This window comes from Botrytis sinoallii (genome assembly GCF_014898435.1).
Source record: "Botrytis sinoallii strain Bc 23 chromosome Unknown BSIN_028, whole genome shotgun sequence".
Lineage (NCBI taxonomy): Eukaryota > Fungi > Ascomycota > Leotiomycetes > Helotiales > Sclerotiniaceae > Botrytis > Botrytis sinoallii.
This window is the reverse complement of record NW_024066055.1, coordinates 419,347-439,207: the sequence shown is the minus strand read 5'-3', so window position 1 is coordinate 439,207 and position 19,861 is coordinate 419,347. Positions and strand designations below refer to the sequence as shown.

The following is a 19,861-nucleotide window of genomic DNA, read 5'->3' as shown; positions in this document are numbered from 1 at the left end:
AACTCCTTCGTCTTCTCGCAAACGATATCCTTTCCCATCTTTATCATAACAAAAATATCATCAATCTTGTCCCCATCAATTCAAATTCTCAAAGAAATATCGGGATTATCAAATACGTTTAATCTTCACGATGCCTCTAGCCAAAAAGAGAAAGCTTGACCGAGAAGAAAAAGGACCAGCTTCCCCAACCGTCCATACCTTCCATTTGCCTGGTCATAAAGTCGACGTTAAACTGAGTATTTTTGATGGATTGCAGCTCCATGTTCACTCGGTGATTTTGAAGCTCCATAGTGCTTTCTTCCGAAGGTTTCTAGATCCACCCGGCAAGGATAATAAAGATGAGAACACTGGAAGTTTCAAATATGAATGGGCAACAGTCTACGACGATGATGGAAGCTGGAGTTTGTTTGACACCAGGAATATAAAAGTAGGTTTTTGGAATTTCATGAATGGACCAGCTGACTGAAGTTTCACACGTAGCATGACAACCCAAGCTCAAATTTGATGCCGAAACAGATTAAACGTTCCCAAAAACTACATGAAACAGCGTTCATAAACTTCATTGGGACGTTCTACGGGAAGTTATGGGTAATCAAAAATACCGAGGCTTTGCAGCTGGTCACCGAATTGGCCGATTATTATTGCGCTCTTCCAGCTGTTTCAAAATCGATGCATGGAGCCTTTTCCATAAGCCCTGACTTCTGCACAGGAATTTTCTTTAGCAATAAATCGACTTTGCTCGATTTAGCATTGAAATTACGTTCTCCTGAGCTCTTTCGGGAATGCATGATATGCTTGGTTGGAAGGTGGCAAGACAGCACCCACGAATCTCCGATTAAAAGTCAACCTGAGATGCTGTATAACCCAAAACTTGCAAACCCGAAGCTAAACGAGTTAGCTATCAAGTTACATCGCCAAATATGTATCAAAATATCTGCGGCGCAACGAAAAATTGTTTCCTGCTGTCAAGTCAACTCAAATGCTCTAGAAATCAAGGCCAAAATCGAAAAATGTTATCTCGAGAGAATGAAGTTGAGAGAGGGTGAAGAAGGGGTCTACCGTGGCCAAGTTTCACTCCCTGAATATTTTCAGGCGTTTGGAGAAGAGTCTTCGGGAATTTTTGCGCTAGCTGTTAGTGACATATTGAAGAACGAACTTATCTTCAACAAGTCTCTACGGGCTGGAGATATTCTATTTCCTGTAAAGACACATAACGATTTTCAGTCATATTTTCTGTGTGCAGAGATTAAGGACGAAGATCTACCGGTAAGCAATTTTATCACTTCCTGAGGAAACTTTTAATAGGCCCGTATAACCTTCTTTCGTCCGAGAACTGGGATGATGTTACATTTTGGAGGTATTTGAAACACTAACATTATGATACTAGTGGGATCTCAACAGAACCAATTGGTGAGAAACGGTTTCGATGGGGCTGCAATCATGTTAAGCGTATCGCGTTGAAAGGGCCCGATTGAGCTGGCTTTTTTGTTTTACGGCCGTGTTTGTACTGAGAATAACAAGGCCCGATCACAGTTTGCTCATTGAAGTGTTGATATTAGGTAGCTGTGCTCGCAAAAATACATGACCTCTACACGCAGAAGCTTTCGCAGATTGTGATAGTTGTTAGATAATAGACAGGGGTGTTGCTCTTTTCACTGAATGCTTGCTCATACAAACGATCATGGAGCTCATACTCTTGTTAATTAAGACGAGAAAGCAATCAAAGATATAATTATGCAAAACAAGCCGCAAAAACAATTTGCGTGGTCGAAATTTACACAAGTGCTCTCCTGGTGCCCAAATCTGTGATGAAGATGTCGGGACATTCCAATCCTGTTCAGATATCAATTATCAATCAAGTTTGTGTGCGGATGACAGTCATGCTTTCAGCGTTGCGGTCTTCGCAAGCTTCTGTTGACTGTAGATGCTGGCTGCTGAAGTGCAAGTGATGATCAACTGCTCAGGAAAGAAATCTTTTGACGAATTAGACAGACAAGCATTGCAGAGATCCCAAGACTGGACGATAGATAGTTGATTGCTTTGATATCAGATTAAATGTCATCTGATCTCCTGGCATCTACATGCTCAATATTACAAATGGGGAGATATTTCCCTTAGAGACCCGGGAATTAAAAGAATCCATATACGCTTATGTCCCCATATGCACGCATCGGTATTGGATTCACTTGCATTTTGGTGAATTTTTATATTGAAAAATTTAAATAGTGAATTTGTTTTGGGAATGCGATCTTGTGTGTGGAGTGCCGTGAAAGGAAAGAAGTTAGACTAAATTGATATTATATTTTTAGCAAAGGTTCAGAGAAATGGGAAGCCGTCTGCATCTACCCCATTCGTGATCATGGTCAAAAACTTTGCTGCAGGGTATATACCATAACGCCGATATTTATAAGGGTAGCCTCCCTAGCAGAGGCACTGGTGGCATGAAATTCAGAGTCAGAAGCATGGAGGTGCAATTCTTCCTTACTGCTCTCTGACACGAGTAAATATATAGCGATGATTTTTCAACAACACCTAAAGCGATAATGAACACGAGTGGAATATGTAACATCCGAATCCGCAATCTGGGGAGGGGGGTGGGAGACAATTATTATTAATGAATGTCTACTGAACAATTAGAATAATACAGTAACTGAGAGGACACCTTATACGCTGGTTTATTAACAGGAGCCGTAAGTCCCCGCCACGTCGGCTAAATTAGCGAAACTAGCGCCCCTAGATTTCTTACTTAATTTCCTCTTCCTCTTCTTCAAGACTTTTACTTTCAAACATCTCATACTCATAGTCTTTACTTCCGAATTCAAAAATCCTAGCAGCAGCGAATTCATACCATTATAATTTCAACAGCAGCAAATATGGATCAAACACATAGACTATCCCCAAAGCTTAAGGTGTTCTCACTGCCCGACCAGACACCTGATACCAAATTTGTTCTGTTCGGTGAAACAGAAATTCACCTACATTCTACAGTTCTGAAACTGCACTCAGCATTCTTCCGAAAGTTTCTTGACTCTCCAGACAAAAAGCCTGCAGAGCCGTCAGCAGAATTCCGTTACGAATGGGTCAGTGAGATTGAGGAGGATGGCGAATGGCACATGGCTGAGAAATCCCACGCGGTAGGTTCACTAATTCTTCATGATTATTTGGTTTTGAATGACAAATAACCTTGACCATAATGCAGAAGCCAAATGATAATGTCTTGTCGGAAAATACAATCTGGGATATGGAGGTCCTGGTCTTCATTGAGATGCTCAACGCACTATACCGTATTCCATATAAGATCTGGGTGGCCCGACTGTTCATTGTCACCAAGATGGCAGACTACTATTGTTGCCTTCCTGCAGTCTCACACAATCTCTTCGCTTGTTTCGATCAAAACGATAACGAATATGTCGCAGAAAATGCCGTCCGCCTTATTAATATTGCCTACAAGCTTCGTCAACCCCTTCTGTTCAAAGATTGCCTCATTCACGTTGCTGGTTATATGCCTCCTGACTCCAGGAACGCTCATCATGTGTGCAACAGAGTGATCTATGATGTCATGATGATAGTACGTAATGAGATCAATCGACGAGTAGTCGAAGCCCAGCAACGTCTCATGCTATCCACACCTAGCGAGGAACGCTCGAGACTTCTAGGCCATTGTTGGGAGGTTGGCTTTGAGGAAACACAAGGACAACTGAGCTTGCCTTGCTACTTCAGAATTCTGGCGGAGCACGATAGCGAATTTGCCAGCACCCTGTCTGACGTGCTCCATTGCGAGTTACGTTTACCGGAAGGAATCAAGCACGAAGCGGGTGCCCGTGTTCTCAATGATACCGATAACTTTTATTGTGCAAGATTATTGGACAGAGATCTACCAGTACGTAACACCGATTCTCTTGATTTGAGTATATTTTTCTCTCAAAATACTGACGCATATCTACTTAGTGGGACCTCACTGAGACCGACTGGTAAACAACGCATATTGCTCATCTCAAAGACATGTTGCGTGTACTTATCATCCATCCATCTAATTTTACTGCGGAGAACATATTTCAATCATCACATCGAAGGCAATACCAATCAACAAATATACCGTAAGGTTACAGACGCGCAGTCTACAACGGAGCATTACTCTTCGAAGATATCCTGCTATGGTATGTGGGAAAGACAACAACAGTGCGCTCATTTCGCAGAGTGTCGACTCATTTTGGCTGTTCACCGCGTATCTTAAGAAATGCAAAATATCACGTACATAGTAGCTAGTATAAATAGCAATACCAGATATTGTATACCTTGAAAGTTCTTCCGTAATGTTCTTCCGTTAATTGAGATTGTGAACTTGAAGTTTTACTTGAACTTAAGGTATGCTGTTCCAGATGCACTCCCAAGTAGGCCGTGAGATAGGTATCCGCAGAGCAGATGAAGAGTCTTGCAGATACTTTGTAGACATCTTGTGAATAGTTTGTATGATTTCTGCGATCTTAACAATCTTAACAATGATGCTGTCGAATACCTAGATTGTAGTAAAAAGCAAATGACAGATGGGTATTGTATATTGTATTAGTCATGTGATACACTAATAGTGAATAAGGATTTGGATACGCGAGTACCAAAGAGGTCACCGCTGCCGCCATATCAACCACACTAAGGTTTTCGTTTTCAATTTCTCTTCGCCTCGTTTTCCAAAGATCAACCAGCAAAGAACAAAAATGGCAGGAGCTGCTCTATCTGATGGAGGCTCAGCACCCCAGATGCAGATCAAGAAGTATGTCGTCCTGGGCCAACTTCCAGATACCCGATTTCGTCTTTTCGAAAAGATTGAAATTCATGCCCATTCACCTTTACTCAAAATGCATTCTGCCTTCTTTCGAAAATTCATGGATTCTCCAGATAAGGTACCTTCAAGAGCTGGAGCGGCCTTTGTATATGAGTGGGTCGATGAGGTCGATGATGATGGCTCTGGATGGCATGTCGTTGCTGATAGTAACGTATGAAGTTCAAATATTATCTGCCCTCTTATACATAGTACAAAATCTAACTGGGGCGAATCCAGAAAAAAAGTTCAAACAAATTATCGGAAGGCATTTCAGAGCCAGCGACGGAAGTCTTTGTCAGCATGCTTAATTGCATTTATCGCATACCGTTTGAGATTGATTCAGAGCAATTGATCGAACTCACAAAGCTTGCAGATTACTATCGTTTTTTACCAGCAGTGTCAAATAATTTGTATGCTTGTTTCTATATGAGCCCTAAATTTGATATTTACAGAGCACGCAATCTCATCGAGTCGGCGTACAAACTTCGTCAGCCATTATTGTTCAGGGACTGTATTGTCTTCATTGCTGGTACTATGCAACAAATGTCTCAGTTCCTGTACCAGGACAAGAGTTCCAGTATGCAACAGGCTCTGCAACAGGCACTGATGACTGTACGGAACAAAATCTTCGAAATTCATCTAGAAGCCCAAGAAGCAGTGTATACGAGGGCTGGTCAAAGTACTGAGTTGTTCAAGACGATGAAGGAGGTTAGCGTCAAAGTACTGGAACAAGATTTCTTTAACCAGCCATGTTTCTATAGGAAGCTGGTTGATCGGGAAGAGGAATTTTCAGAAGACTTAAAGGAGGTGCTTTCCGGAAAGTTGCAGCTGGATAGTTCAGCCATGGCGGGAATCGGCTATTACGGCGATCATTTTTTCTGCGCAAGTTTGAGCGACGAGGAACTACCAGTAAGCTTGCTTAAACTTTTACTCTTAATATTTCACCATCTTTACATTAATACTCATGACTTGTTTTATACTAATATTAATCTTGTAGTGGGATGCTACCGAAACCGACTGGTAGCTGTTTGTCACTCGATCGCAATGATTGATCAAGATTCCTCCACACTTTCTCCCTTGACCTTTGCACCCGTCAGATCTACTGCAAGACTTGTTCATTCCAACCCTGAGCATCCCGAAATTCTGTGGCACATAGTTTTCTTGAAGCCATTTACCAGTCGGCGGTTTTCTACAAGCGTTACATGAGTGGCCTTAGTAGTCGGCAGTGGTGATGGTGGTGACTAAATAGATAAGGTCAATTTCGAAAGCTTCACATGTTTCATTTCGTTAATATGGGTTTGGGATAATCTGGTTCCAGCAGGTACCATAAAGCTTGCACGTACCTGTTCAACTTCCATTAAAGAGTCTTGATCCAATCTTTTTCTTCTCACTCGATGACCATATTTGTGAAGTTCCTTACCATCGTGAAAATACTCATGCATTTATTCCATGAATTGCATCAACCAAATAAGACGGGTAAGTTGATCAGTAGTCATACTCAAAGGCCTTCCTTGTGTGATATGTAGTCTGAAGAGAAGTGATTATCTACCGCTTAACTCTAACTGTAGTTAGTCTTTGATTAGATAGATACACACGCGGAGAAACCGAATAGTCCACTCAAACAATTTTTCTGATATACTTCACTCAAGGTATAGTTACTGGTCATTCTGATGTATTCAAACGCTGATCTCCTGTAGTGTAACCATAACAAGGCTCGCTGCACCTCTCCCATGTGCTAACGTGTCATCAACACGTGATGTACCCAATGAGGATGGGTTTCCAAGGATTCCTCCGGACACCTGCATTTCCCCGCCTAACGACATCTCATCACTTTAAGCACTTTCATTCTTACCTTCAAATCTTCCTTATATCTTCGTTTTTTCATTTTAGCTGGTGAAGTGAGATATTCAAGGTGTCGTTCTCAAACATTCATACCATATTCATACATTAGCCAAAGCTTCCGGAAATCTTTTGGAAATAGAACGTCGCGCAACCGCGTCAAAATCAGCTCATCGGCTCTGGACGACAATCTATGCTGTCTATTTAACTGTCTCGAATCACCTATTACCTACATTCAAAGCGTACATCTAGTCAGACCCAAGCATGCCTTCTCCCCAAGTTGTGACATTTTCCTTACCGGGACAAAAGCCCGACACTCGGATCACCATTTTTCAGCTCAAAGAATTGCGAGTTCACTCTAGTATTCTGAAGCTATATTCCGCGTACTTCCGGAAGTTTATGGACTCTCCTGACAAGGAACCGGCTCCTCCCAGCGCAATGTGGAAATATGATTGGACTGCAAAGGTTGAGGAAGATGGTAGCTGGTATGTTGTTGAAAGAAAAGGTCAGGAATTCAAGGTCAGTCTGATTTACTGGCGGCTTGACATATGGTAGTGAAGATGATAGATTGTTGAAAGGGTTTCGAACAAAGTCCTGTTTGCATGTGCAATCATGAGATTAACCTTACTGGAATCACCCCAGTGGATTGAATCCTTGAAATCATTTGGGTCTCCAAACACATTTCAGTCTTCCATTTATCATTTGTAATGTCGAAGAGGATCGCCGTATTGCAATATCTTCGACATGACTCCGAGAGTGTGCCATACATAGTTCAGACATTAACTGTGATGGTTATTTGTATCCAATATTCTGACACATGCTACAGAAGCAACGAGGTGCAACTAGTTGTGGTGATCTGGATATTATGGCCTTTGAAAATATCATCATGAGCATGTACCAAAAGCCTTACGAAATTACAAGCACAGAGCATCTGCAAGAGATTACAACCTTGGCCGATTTCTACCGTTGTCTACCCGTGGTGTCAAATTCTCTCTACTCAGCTTTCTTCCGCAGCCCGAAGTTTCTTGCCAGTATAAACGATCATAGGGAGATGTTGCTAGAATTGTCATGTAAACTAAGACATCGCGAACTTTTCAACGACTGTCTCGTTCTGATTTCTGGGTATTGGCCTCCCAACCAGCTACCATTCAAGACAAAAATAGAGGATAAAAGACTTGCAACGCTGGCTGAGAACTTACATAACAGAGTGGGGACAACCCTCGCGAGAAGTATACAGAACGTACTTATGAAAAAATCCGCGCTAGAAGCTGGAAAAATTCTAAATGCTGCGGCATCGGTATTAGATACCACCAAAGGCTCACTTGTACAATACCACGTGAGACTACAGAAACTTCTTTACCTCTCGGATATCCTAGATGATATCACCAAGAACAACCTCAAGTTGAATACTTCTGCAGTAGCTGGACAGGGGGAATATATTAACAACTTTCTTTACATTGAATTGAAGGAGGAAGATATTCCTGTAAGTTTTGAGTGTTAACAGGCATTGATTCCATATCCAAAAGCAGGGCTGATATGTTACTAGTGGGATACAACTGAGACTGACTGGTAAGACCGCAAGAATATGGGTAGGATTTCAATACTCTAGATTGTAGTCCGACCATGAAGTGTTCCTAGTCCTTGACTTTCGTCCACACAATGAAACCATCCTTACACCAAATGCATCCGGAATATTCAATTCACCTCATTCATCGAAGTTTTATTTCTCGTTTGCAACTTCTAAACAGCCGTTTCTCTTTCTTTCTTTTTTGGGTTAACACTTTCTATCCCGACCGTTGCAACTCTAGGCGTGGCCAAAGGCACAGGACTTGTAGCGACAATGCTTGATATTCCACACACGACTTTACGGTTGAATCATCACAATTAAACAAATAAGAAGACACACTGGTGGCTCAATTATTCCTGAATGCGCAACTTTTCATACAACAATAACAACACAATTTCATTAATTAACCAACTTCGCTAATTGGTAGCACCCCTCAACGCCATCGCCCCCAGAACCATGACCTCTAATTCTTTCCTCTCATCCACTTTGCTCTCGATTTTCCCATTCACACCATTCGCACCACCTTTCTTACCACCGCCACCGCCAGTGACATTCAACTTATAAAGTTTCTTCACTCTCGCAATATCCACCATACTCGCTAAAGACTCATCATCAAATGAAACAGGTTCGCCTTCAACTACAGACGAAAGATGTTCCGAGATTTGAGATGCGGAGGATGCGGGTGCTACTTTGACGACAAGGAGAGAAGTGGTGGTTGGGGTTATACCGAAGCGACGGAAAGATTCTGCGATCTTAGGGGGTGTTAGTTTATTCGTTTGGGAATTTTGTTGAATATGATGGCGATAGGAGTGATCAAAGTGCGTAATAAATGTCATTTCATATGATTCAGTGTACCTTGAAACGTGACCATGTATCGATTGAGTGTGTATCAAAGAGAAGAAGAATACAGAATAGGAGGGGGAAAGCAGAAGCGAACATACATTATTATTCATACTCAGCGAGAAAACAATCTCCGAATGAATATTTCGACTCTTTAATCTTTCTTCCAATGCATCATTTATAGCCCTATACGCTGCTGCTAAAATATGTAATTTCGAAAGTACCTACCCACCCTCAAAATTTGAAGTTAGTCACGTGATAATATAAAAATGAATCTGATGGTGGGGCAATGGAGGGGTAATGAGTAATTTGAGATGGTGGAAAGAGGAGGGGGAAGAAGGCGAGAACGTACAACGCTCGCATCGATAAAGGCATATTCGAAATCTGTATTTCCGGTAAGAAGTTGTTGGTGGAGGAAAGAGGCATTGGTGATGTTGCGGTATAAGGCGATGTGGAGGGTGTGCGATTCGGGGAGATGTTCTAGGGGGATGGTTTGGAGAAGTGCAGGCGCCATGGTTGGGGTTTGAGGTGTGAGAGATGTGGGAGTTTCTGTTGTGATCTGGAGGAAGCGTGATTGAGGATTTGTTGTTTGGTTGGCTGATATTTGATCTTGGTCGTAGGCGCGTGGAGATGGTGAGTTTTCGTGATGTTACTGGGGAAATGTGATGAGTCACGTGATATTGACACAATCTGGAATTTGACACAGGCAATGGTGTTGTGATGGTTCTACCTGGTGGCATTTGACTAGATGTACGAGAGATATATAAGAACTTTAATATTATGTCAATGATTTTCACAATTGTCTTATTTCCACACGGCTTTTTATTGTTCGCTTTGTTACGACTGAGGAACTTGGCTTGGCTCGAGCTTGAGTTTCCAAATCTACGATTCATCGCAGTGAGCAGAAGAACATTTTTGAGAAACCAAGGAAATCATTGATATCTTTGTTTTAGCTCTCTGTTCTAAAACTTTCAAGAGAGAAGCATTTTCAATACGAAAATAGACGGCCGCAAATGCATTGTAATTGGATGACTATCAACGAAGCGTTTCTTGGCTCAAAGGTTATTTTCGCGCTCCTCGCTAAAGGTGGGGTTTTCCCATCCATACAGAGTGCCCGGCGACCTTTCGAATCCCGATAGTCAAGGTCTTTCTCTTCTAAATTTGTTAGGAAAGATGACGGTTCCAGAACCAGCCAAGATCTTCCTTTGTGATACCTCAATCACAGGAGACCAATGTGCCAAGCCATTCCTGAGCTGATATCTTGAGACTCTCGTCGTTGTACTTTTTCAATGTTTGGGGATGTGGGGGACAAAGAAAAAGCCACGTGTAAGCCATGTTTTTCAAATTGGCCCTATGGAATGAGGGGAGTGTCATTGCTTGGGGCTGGGTATTTCCCGGGAGATGTGTATTGGTTGAGGGGAAGGGATAGAAAGGGAATTTGTGTAACGGGTGGCTAGTGGTGTTGCATCCCCGAGGGGCGGGGAGAGAGAGCACCAGACTCTGATATCGAGATTCAAGATATGGGATTGAGCATGTATCGTAGATCAGTGCCAGGGAGGGGAAGACATAGTTGATCTTCCCCGGTTCTTACAATAAGGTTGAGGTGATGCAAGGAGTTTAAACAGTCTACCTGAACATTTCTATACGGTCTAGAATCAGAATCGAGCACGGCATTGGGAATGAGCTATAGAATTCTGTGAGGTATTCCTGTACACTTCGGAATATTTTCTGTTATCCGATGGGTAGGTGTGTTTAGTTTGAATACAAAAATGATAAAAAAGGGGGGCCTTTTGAGATATAAGACTACGGAAACATCCAGAATTCAGGGACAAAAAAGGAGAAAGGAGTTCAATCTTAGATTGATCGATCAATGATATATGAGGAAGCTTTTGTTCCAAGGTTATTCTTATGATTCTAATCCCTCGAGAGAATAATATGCTCCTCCTCTTTTAGTATATCGTTTTAGGACGACGTATGTAGAAGCTTTTGTTGTCCCTTAATCCTAAAGCTTGATACATCATTTTCTTTATTCTTGAAATAGAATACCTTAGCATTCATACGCATTATATCTTTAAACAAAGTGGATCTAGATGTTCTATCTATAACAACTATCAATTTTTCATCAATATATTTGACATATGTGTTCCCCTTCATAATAGATGGCCATCATATCTATCTTTACCTTTATGATACTGGCTACACAGATTTGATCTTCTCGTATCATCGTCGTATGAGGGCTGTTCTTCATCTCTCTCCCGTATGTTGAGCCTTGGTTGATGAGTGGCACTGGGGGCTCAATTGTATCAACTCTTTCATCACTTGAATGAAAGAGTAATCGATGCCTGGACTTCAAGGCCGAAACCTTATCCAATCCCTATCCAATCCCATCTCAATCGGTACTAGCGCCCAGATACAATCCAATTCCATTGGCTTTCGCCGTTCACAATGATATTTCATGGTGGTCTCGGTGTACAATTGTCGCAATTCAATTCGCCTCATACTCCAAGTAATCACCAAGAGCGACTCAATCGACAATTTGATTTATTGAATCCTTATACCAATTCTTCATGGCAATTCCAAGGATCAGTATTAGGAGAATCCAATAGTTCCAAAGCATCGGCGGGCAATATAATTGAGAACCGACAGAACCGACGGATTGGGTGTCCAACGGCTTCTTCCACCTCAGTATATAATACGGCGTTTTCCGGCGCATTAATTGCGACGATGCCTCCAAAACGAAATGCTTCAGGTGAACCAAATGGTTCCAATGCGCCGGTGGCCAAGCACATTAAATCGGAACAACACCCCGAAGAATTCTCAAATACTGTGAAGAAGAAGTTGTTGGCGTCAACGAGAACGGGTCAAGCTTGCGACCGTTGTAAGGTTAGTTAGCTAGTCAGTCCGTAGTGGGCAGTGGAAAGATGGGACGAACGATGATGTTGCGCGCTTTCGATATTGGCTCAATTGACTAATGATGATGATTGATTAATTATAGGTTCGTAAGATAAGATGCGATGGATTGGCAGGTGGCTGTTCGCCTTGTATTCAAAATCATAACGAATGTAAAACGACAGATAGAATCACAGGTCGTGCGACATCGCGGGGTTATGTCGAGGGAATTGAACAACAGAATCGAGATCTGCATCTTCGAATTCAGGAATTGGAGCATCGATTAATGCAAAGTGGTGCGGACATCAAACCTGCGAATGGTTATCAGGATTCAGCATCGGGACAATATGGGTATGGTCAATCGTCAAATGGTATGCAATCAACATGGAGTACAACGGGTCCAGCATATACCTCACCAACATCAACCACGGCAAACAACGGCCAGCAGCAAGAAACTAATATGTTTCGCGCACTGCCTGCGTATCGCGCTGGGTGTATGGGTGATAATTATCTCGGAGTGTCGCCTGGAAGTTCTCATCTGAGCGCAATCAAAGGGACGGCTTTGTCGATTTTGGGTATGGAGATTGATATTGCGGACTTTCGTTCAACAGATATAGACGAACCAGACCCTTCGATTTTCCATCCTCAACTATACAATAAATCGTACCAGTCGTTTCTTCAATCGGCCTGGAATGTAAATCCAAGGATTGAAAAGGTTGGATTGCCAGCACGTCCAGAGGCTATCATTTATGCGGAATGGTATTTTCGTGTTATTAACCCCTATTGTCCTCTACTCCATAGAGGTACTTTTATGAGATTGGTATGTGTACTGTAGTCGAGGTATAAGTTCCTTTGGCTAACAATATAGTTATCTCGCATGTATGATGATCCTACATTTCGCCCTACCACTGCTGAGAATGTCATTGTCCATATGCTCTTCGCCATCATGTTCTTTCAGTATGCGACCAGAAATTGGGAAGATGCGGAACAACAGGCAAGTTTGAATTCTCAATCAAATACGCATTATCATTATTGTCTTGGCATGTTTTATCAATTGGCATGCAGTCACACGGCACAAGATGTTCAAGCATTGGCTTTAATCTGCTTGCATCTTCGAAACTTTCCCAAACCCGGGGCCAGTTGGATGCTTGCAAGAATGGCAATGACCCTTGCGATTGAGCTTGGCCTTCACCGATCTATGAAGAGATGGGCACCTGAATCAAACACGCTTAGTGAACTCGATATCGAAATGCGCCGACGAACATTTTGGGTCATCCTTGCTGTCAATGTTACTCTGAGCGGCAAGCTTGGCCGTCCAATGCCCCTTCGAAATGAAGATTACGACGTTGAATGCCCATCACAAATTGATGATGATTACATTCCTGGCGAGGGCATAGATCCACCTAATCCAATAAAATGTAACCATGAGATTGGAATCCAAGGTTTCAAACTTATACCGTGTTATTTGGAGCTTTATTCAACAATCTATTCGATTTCTCGTCAACCGAGTACCTATATTGCGACTGTCAACAGATTGGAAGCAAAGATTCGGGCTTGGAAAGATGACTTACCCCCAGAGCTTGTGAATGGAGAGTTGGGACATAATGAACAAGAGGGACGAGTATTCGCTCTTTATGCTCAATCTTGGTCTCAAGAGTTTCGTCTTCTTCTTCGCCATCCATCAGTTTCTATGACCACAGATCCAGACTTCAATGCGGAGAGTATGAGAATTTGTGTAGAGTCTTCTCGGCAAATGTTAGGAGTTGTTCGCCAACTACAGAAGTACAAGAGTCTTGATACGACTTGGTACAATACTTCTGTTTTTGTTATGGCACTTACTACTACACTTTTTGCGCAATGGGAGAAACGAGGAGGGACTTCGTCAGCTGATTTGGCTGCATTGAGGGAAGAGATGGACATTTGGTTGGACATTATGGGTGACATAGGGTCGCTTCTTGGTACGTGTTATTTCATTGACTTGAAACTAGTTTATTAATTGATGCTAGGTTCCGGAACACGACTCAAGAAAGCTGTGCAAGTTGTCACCGATGGAACACTTGGATTGCTAAGTCGAAATTTACCTGCTAAGAATGACAAGAGCTACACTTCGAATAATAATGGTCAGGAAGAAGTTAGATCTTCGGAGCAAACATCGAACACCAATGGGACTAATGGTTACTCGGTGACTGCTCAAAACTATAATTATAATGAACCAACTTCTGCTACGGGGAGTGCGCCTGCACCTAACTACTCACCCTCCGAAGGTCAAATGTCTCATCAACAGACACCATATCCAGCTGCAACGCAATATTCACCATATCTTGAATCGACTTCTAATACTTCTGATTTGGCATATGCGCAACCAGAGAATCAAGGCTATGGAGGGTATTCAGCCCCAACTAGTGATTCTGTAGAAGCACCATTAATTGCTGCGCTAGCTGCTCAGGCAACTCAGGTTGCCCCTAACACATGGCACAGGAATTCGACTCAGGTCAACACAGCGCCAACACAAGCCTGGCAACATTGGACATCTACCGTCACAGGTAACCTTGAGCCACAGGAATGTTACTCGGCAAGTGCTCTAATGCAATTAGGAGGAAGGGATATGAGCAATGGTGACACAACACAATTGAATACATCGATAGGCGATGTTCAAAACGGAGGAGTTGGTGAGCCTGGACATTTGGGTGGCCAAGTTTCGGGAGCTATCGCTGGTGCCCCCACTTGGCCGCTTAATCTTTTTGATATTGGTGTGAACGGTTCAACGGGTTGATCTTCTTGGATTTTCTATTTGTGGCTATAATGTCTGTGCATATTATGATGGTGGATGGGGATAACTGGCGTATCAAGGATAGGGAAAGATAGAAAAGCATGGTGCAATGGACGGGCCGGTTGGCTTACTTGGAGTTATCGGGCGGTGGAAAGGGGTTACATATCAGGTAGGTGGATTGTATAGTATCGGTTTGGTTGCTTGGATTGGCTTTTGCCTAGGAGATTCCTGTATTATATTCTGTAGACGAAAGGGGGCGAAGGAGGAGTGCAGAGGGATGAATGGAGAGGAAGCCCAGATAGCAGCGAATAATAAAGAATCTCAAGCAATTAACGGTGTGACATCTTGTGATCTGTGATTTGTGATGGTTCATTCATCAGACGGAGACATTTCCTTGAGCCCCTATATCCAAGAACGCTTGAGGCAGGTGATTCCATACTCGGTAGTTTTGTTTCATTTTAGTCTAATTCCTTTGCGAATGAACCGCTTGGGCGTTGAGGCGTACCAGGATACCTAGGTATTCGAGTAGATCCTAACATCTCCCACCTTTCACATGATTGAATAAAGTGAAATAAGATTGAAGACAAATATATGAATGAAGGATAGCCTTGCATGAACGACTGCGTTAAGAGCGGTAGGGGGGAACAGGATTAGTCTTTCAAGGGTCGCGCTAAGAATTCATGCGGAAGGTGGGTCATTTGTATGGTTGGAGTTGACGGGCCAACCATGTTTTCCCGAGAAATGAAACTTTCATGAACAAACCCAAACACATATGGATGGACATATCATGGGTAGATGGACATTATCAAATTCGACAAATACGACCACTTTACGACTTTCCTTCCTGGTATTTGTTTTTAACAGTCAATCCTAATCAGACACAGCTGTATTGTGATTCTTCTTTCGCATTTATTGCACTCTTTAATTCTTACTTAACATCCAAGTCGATCTTGTATAATTGAATTCACTTTGGCGGTCTGTTTACATTGATTTCAGCTGGAGAACAATACATCTAAGAGGAACACGATTGACACCGATAAGATGTCGTCAGGCGCGTCTTCGATCTCTGTCACTGGTATGCATATTATGGTAATCATATGGGGGACCTTTTGCTAACACTTGTCAGTTCGTGTCCGACCTTTTACTATTCAAGAAGCCGCGCAAATGTTCGTACCTAGATACCCAACTTCTGGAAGCCCATAGCACTATACCTTGATCGACTACTTACATATCATAGTACAAAAACCGATGATGGCATATCATTTCTGGGAGAGGGCTCATTGGCAGGAGCTCCTACTCCAAAGCTTGGTGGGAGAGGAATTCATCCTGTCATAAAGGTCATTGATGATAGATGCCTGTACGTATTGCGAAAGAAATAGCACACTAAAGGTCTAACATTGGCAGTGTATTCGATCCTCCACAAGATGCCCCTATAACTCGATTTCAATCGAAAGTAGTATCGAACATGGGCAAACGAGTTAAAGATCAAACATTCGCATTCGACCGGGTTTTCGATGATAATACAACACAAGGAGATGTTTACGAATCGACGACAAGAGGTCTTTTAGACAATGTACTTGATGGCTATAATGCTACAGTCTTCGCATATGGTGCCACTGGTTGTGGTAAAACTCACACAATCACAGGAACGGCCCAGCAACCTGGTATTATTTTCTTAACTATGCAGGAGCTTTTCGAGAAAATCAGCGAGAGAGCGGAAGAAAAACAAACAGAAATCACATTATCCTATCTGGAAATTTATAACGAGACAATCCGCGATCTCTTGGTTCCAGGGGGTAGTAAAGGGGGTTTGATGTTGAGAGAGGATGCCAACCAAGCGGTATCGGTCGCGGGGTTATCGAGTCACAAACCCCAAGACGTTCAGGAGGTTATGGATATGATTGTCAAAGGAAACGAATATCGAACCATCTCTCCAACAGCGGCCAATGCAACATCCTCTAGATCTCATGCAGTCCTACAAATCAATGTCGCGCAAAAGGATCGAAACGCATCAGTAAACGAACCACATACAATGGCGACTTTGAGTATTATCGATTTAGCAGGTAGCGAACGTGCGAGTGCGACAAAGAATCGAGGTGAAAGATTGATCGAAGGTGCAAATATCAACAAATCCCTTCTCGCCCTTGGTAGCTGTATCAATGCTCTTTGCGATCCCCGAAAGAAGAATCACGTCCCATATCGAAATTCGAAATTGACGAGATTGTTAAAGTTTTCTCTTGGTGGAAATTGCAAGACTGTTATGATTGTATGTGTCAGTCCTTCCAGTGCGCATTTCGACGAAACTCAAAATACCTTGAGATATGCCAACCGAGCCAAGAACATTCAAACCAAGGTCACCAGAAACGTTTTCAATGTTAATCGTCATGTCAAGGATTTCTTGGTCAAGATTGATGAGCAGATGGCTATGATCAATGAGTTGAAGGCTCAGCAGAAAGATGCTGAAGCTATTGCATTTGTAAAATTCAGGAAGCAAGCAGAAAAGAGAGATGCCATCACACGTGAAGGTGTAGCGCGTATTCGTGCCGCCTTTGAAAACTCAGTAAACGATCGACAAGAAAAGGTCAACCAGATGAAGAAACTTCGACAAATCGAACGTCGCATCAGTGTGCTATCATCCTGGATTGCATCATTCGACAACGTTTGTGATTCTCGGGATGATGAAGAAATGCCTCCTAATTTGGCATCTATGCGCAAGACAGCTCAAGGTATTCTTCTCGAATTGGAAAACAGCCGTCAACATTATCATCAACGAATACACAAATTAAACTGGGAACGGGCCATCGATTCTGCTTTACAAAACAGCGTTCGTCAACTTGTTGAGATTGATGGACGTGAGGATGGCAACGATATCGCTTGCTTAACTAGAGAAACAGAACTCTTGAAGGCTAATGCTGCACGAGATTCATTCCAATATGTCTTAGAGCAAGAAAAGGGTGTCGATGCGGGTGTTATGCAAGTGCTGCTCTCTGCCCAATTCGAGATCATGTCTTCGCTTAATGACGTTATTGGTATGACTGAAGAAAATGCTGTGCAACATGGCAAGAAGACCATCTCAAAACTTTTAGAAACATGTTCTACAGCAGCCGCTTCAATAGTAAAGCCAGATGGGTCTATGAAGATTACGGAAAAATTCGCACCTACCAAACGAGGTACACCGAAACGCAACAAGCAGATCAATCTCTCTTTTGATGGGGAAGCACAATCACCAATTAAAATGCCCTCTCTAACAGTGGCACCACAAATTCCATCTCCGATGAAATCCTCACCGAGGCGTCGTAAGATAGTAGTAGGTAAGAAAGGACTTTCTTTCACACCGAAGAAGACCTCCAAGCGAAGTGTCAGATGGCGAGACGATGACGATTCCGGAGCCTTGGCCGAGTTCGAGAAAACACCCCAGAAGTTTGAATCCACTCCGGATGTATCGTTGGTCGAAGAGACTATTACCCTACCACCCTTACCATCATACCTAGGCGAGGCTTCCACGGACCCCCTGGGCTCATCACCTGTTCCCACGGCTCCACTAACATCCCTTGATATTAAGCCCAAGAACAATCGATTCCAAGCAGGATTCCTGTCCAAAAAGCCCCACTCGGCTTCGCCGCCTCCTCCAACAATTACCAATCTCTCCCCAACGTCTTCGGATACAGAACATTCTCCGTTGAGAATCCTCAAGAACGGTTTTAGTCCAAATCGATCCCCCCTTCGCGATGTAGATGAAGCCGCCGAGACGGCTGGAAATAATTCGGGAGACGAGACGGAGAATTATAAGGTGGGAAAATTGGATGGCGTTAAGATTGGTATGGCGCTTAAGAGACATGGTAGTCTTTCAAGGTCGGGACATAATCATACGAATTCCGAGGGTAATCAAAGAATCAGAAGAGCAAGAAGCCCGACAGCGGCTCAGCTTGCAACAAGCCCGAATAGCGAAAATCAAATGTTTACGGCGAGTCATGCGAGACGGATGGTGAAGAGTGACAAGGGGGATGCATTGAGCAGTGTATTGAGTCCGAGAACGGCACCGGTAATTAAACATGGCCATAGTAGACGAGCAACGGATTCGGGCAGATCGGTGTCTGGTGGTCATGGGCATGGTCGTGAGGGTAGTGGAAGTTTGAGAGTTAATGCTGTTAATGGAGCTGGTGGTGGTAGTATGAACAAGGAGGCGAGAGGAAGAGAAAGTGTCATGAGTGCTATGGGGAAGGGTGGTTGGAGATGAGAGAATGAGGATTCGATGAATCATATTGAGGTTAATGTGATGGTGCAATTTTCCTCTTGACAGTGCATCGGGGTTGGGTGGCGTTGGTTTGGTTTGGATTTAGAGGTCTAGTTGACTTCCTTCGTTTACTCAAAATCGTACATAGTCCAAAGACGCAAGGGATTGCGCGCGATTCCATCTTTGCATTGCTAGGGCGTTTGGTGTTGAGATATGAGGGATTGAAATGAATATTTTCTTTGTATTGATCAGCTACAGAGTTTTGTAATTGGAATCGGGGTTGAGGACTGGTTGGATTGAGATGAGATGAGGTTCAGGGGAAAGGAGTGGTGATGGTGAGGATGCGGATTGGAGATCGGAGTAGAGATTGTAGAGATTAACAATGTGAATATGATTATGAAATTTATGCTTTTGGGGGGTTGGTGATGTAGTGTCGTGTGGTGTGCTGTGATTTCTGTTTCTTGTTTGATATGAGGTGATGTGATATTTTTTGTGTTTTGTGAATGTTTAAGTGTGGTGTGATTGATATGTGCGAGTTTGTATTGCAGGAGATAGGGGATTTCATTTGCTTGGATTGGAGACTTGAAGACTTGAGACTTACACTTGGGTTGTGATTGTGATTATGAGTGCAGGGTATATAGGAATTTTGATTTGTTGTTCTATTTTTTGTGGGTGAGGGGGGGGGGATTTTTATAGAATGATAGTAAAAAAGGGGGGTTAAAGGAGAGGGAGGGAGTGAAGAGAGGAGAGGGATAGGTATAAGGTATCGGGAGATAGGAGGAGGTAGAGGGAGAGGGAGAGGGAGAGGGAGAGGGAGAGGGAGAGGGAGAGGGAGAGGGAGAGGGAGATTGGCATAGTGGAAAGTTGAAGTGTAAAGATTGGTGGAGTGTGAAAGGTGAAGAT

The 19,861-nt window shown here is 42.9% G+C and overlaps 7 protein-coding genes across 7 annotated transcripts; 6 read left to right on the top strand and 1 right to left on the bottom strand.

Moving 5' to 3' along the window:
* Nucleotides 1-130: 130 nt before the first annotated feature.
* On the top strand, nucleotides 131-1,414 carry EAF02_010935 (uncharacterized protein; the record flags this gene model as incomplete). The annotated part of the gene is made up of 3 exons (XM_038906983.1): nucleotides 131-427; nucleotides 481-1,266; nucleotides 1,388-1,414. The coding sequence occupies 3 exons, from the start codon at nucleotides 131-133 to the stop codon at nucleotides 1,412-1,414; spliced, it is 1,110 nt and encodes a 369-aa protein (XP_038753273.1).
* Nucleotides 1,415-2,873: 1,459 nt separating this feature from the next.
* On the top strand, nucleotides 2,874-3,975 carry EAF02_010934 (uncharacterized protein; the record flags this gene model as incomplete). The annotated part of the gene is made up of 3 exons (XM_038906982.1): nucleotides 2,874-3,134; nucleotides 3,200-3,880; nucleotides 3,949-3,975. 3 exons carry the CDS (start codon nucleotides 2,874-2,876, stop codon nucleotides 3,973-3,975), a joined length of 969 nt encoding a protein of 322 aa, XP_038753272.1.
* Nucleotides 3,976-4,712: 737 nt separating this feature from the next.
* On the top strand, nucleotides 4,713-5,843 carry EAF02_010933 (uncharacterized protein; the record flags this gene model as incomplete). The annotated part of the gene is made up of 3 exons (XM_038906981.1): nucleotides 4,713-4,991; nucleotides 5,057-5,728; nucleotides 5,817-5,843. The coding sequence occupies 3 exons, from the start codon at nucleotides 4,713-4,715 to the stop codon at nucleotides 5,841-5,843; spliced, it is 978 nt and encodes a 325-aa protein (XP_038753271.1).
* Nucleotides 5,844-6,661: 818 nt separating this feature from the next.
* On the bottom strand, nucleotides 6,662-9,865 carry EAF02_010931 (uncharacterized protein). Its single transcript, XM_038906979.1, has 5 exons — nucleotides 9,418-9,865; nucleotides 9,167-9,289; nucleotides 8,202-8,977; nucleotides 7,476-8,139; nucleotides 6,662-7,170 (listed from the first exon to the last, which is right to left on the bottom strand). The coding sequence occupies exons 1-3, from the start codon at nucleotides 9,577-9,579 to the stop codon at nucleotides 8,642-8,644; spliced, it is 621 nt and encodes a 206-aa protein (XP_038753269.1). The 5' UTR covers nucleotides 9,580-9,865; the 3' UTR covers nucleotides 6,662-7,170; nucleotides 7,476-8,139; nucleotides 8,202-8,641.
* Nucleotides 6,923-8,231, top strand: EAF02_010932 (uncharacterized protein; the record flags this gene model as incomplete). Its single annotated transcript, XM_038906980.1, has 3 exons — nucleotides 6,923-7,177; nucleotides 7,485-8,141; nucleotides 8,205-8,231. The coding sequence occupies 3 exons, from the start codon at nucleotides 6,923-6,925 to the stop codon at nucleotides 8,229-8,231; spliced, it is 939 nt and encodes a 312-aa protein (XP_038753270.1).
* Nucleotides 9,866-11,510: 1,645 nt separating the features above from the next.
* On the top strand, nucleotides 11,511-14,727 carry EAF02_010930 (uncharacterized protein; the record flags this gene model as incomplete). The annotated part of the gene is made up of 4 exons (XM_038906978.1): nucleotides 11,511-11,948; nucleotides 12,061-12,774; nucleotides 12,823-13,912; nucleotides 13,961-14,727. The coding sequence occupies 4 exons, from the start codon at nucleotides 11,511-11,513 to the stop codon at nucleotides 14,725-14,727; spliced, it is 3,009 nt and encodes a 1,002-aa protein (XP_038753268.1).
* A 1,038-nt stretch (nucleotides 14,728-15,765) lies between these two features.
* Nucleotides 15,766-18,961, top strand: EAF02_010929 (uncharacterized protein; the record flags this gene model as incomplete). The annotated part of the gene is made up of 4 exons (XM_038906977.1): nucleotides 15,766-15,799; nucleotides 15,851-15,890; nucleotides 15,962-16,081; nucleotides 16,129-18,961. 4 exons carry the CDS (start codon nucleotides 15,766-15,768, stop codon nucleotides 18,959-18,961), a joined length of 3,027 nt encoding a protein of 1,008 aa, XP_038753267.1.
* Nucleotides 18,962-19,861: the final 900 nt, after the last annotated feature.

What these genes read in the sequence shown, in the direction of transcription:
- EAF02_010931 (XM_038906979.1), bottom strand. Translation starts at nt 9,579, where the DNA reads ATGGCGCCTGCACTTCTCCAAACCATCCCCCTAGAACATCTCCCCGAA. An exon ending in CCTTTATCGATGCGAGCGTT is followed by an intron (nt 9,290 to 9,417) that starts GTACGTTCTCGC and finishes GAGGGTGGGTAG; the next exon opens with GTACTTTCGAAATTACATAT. An exon ending in CGCTGAGTATGAATAATAAT is followed by an intron (nt 8,978 to 9,166) that starts GTATGTTCGCTT and finishes ACACCCCCTAAG; the next exon opens with ATCGCAGAATCTTTCCGTCG.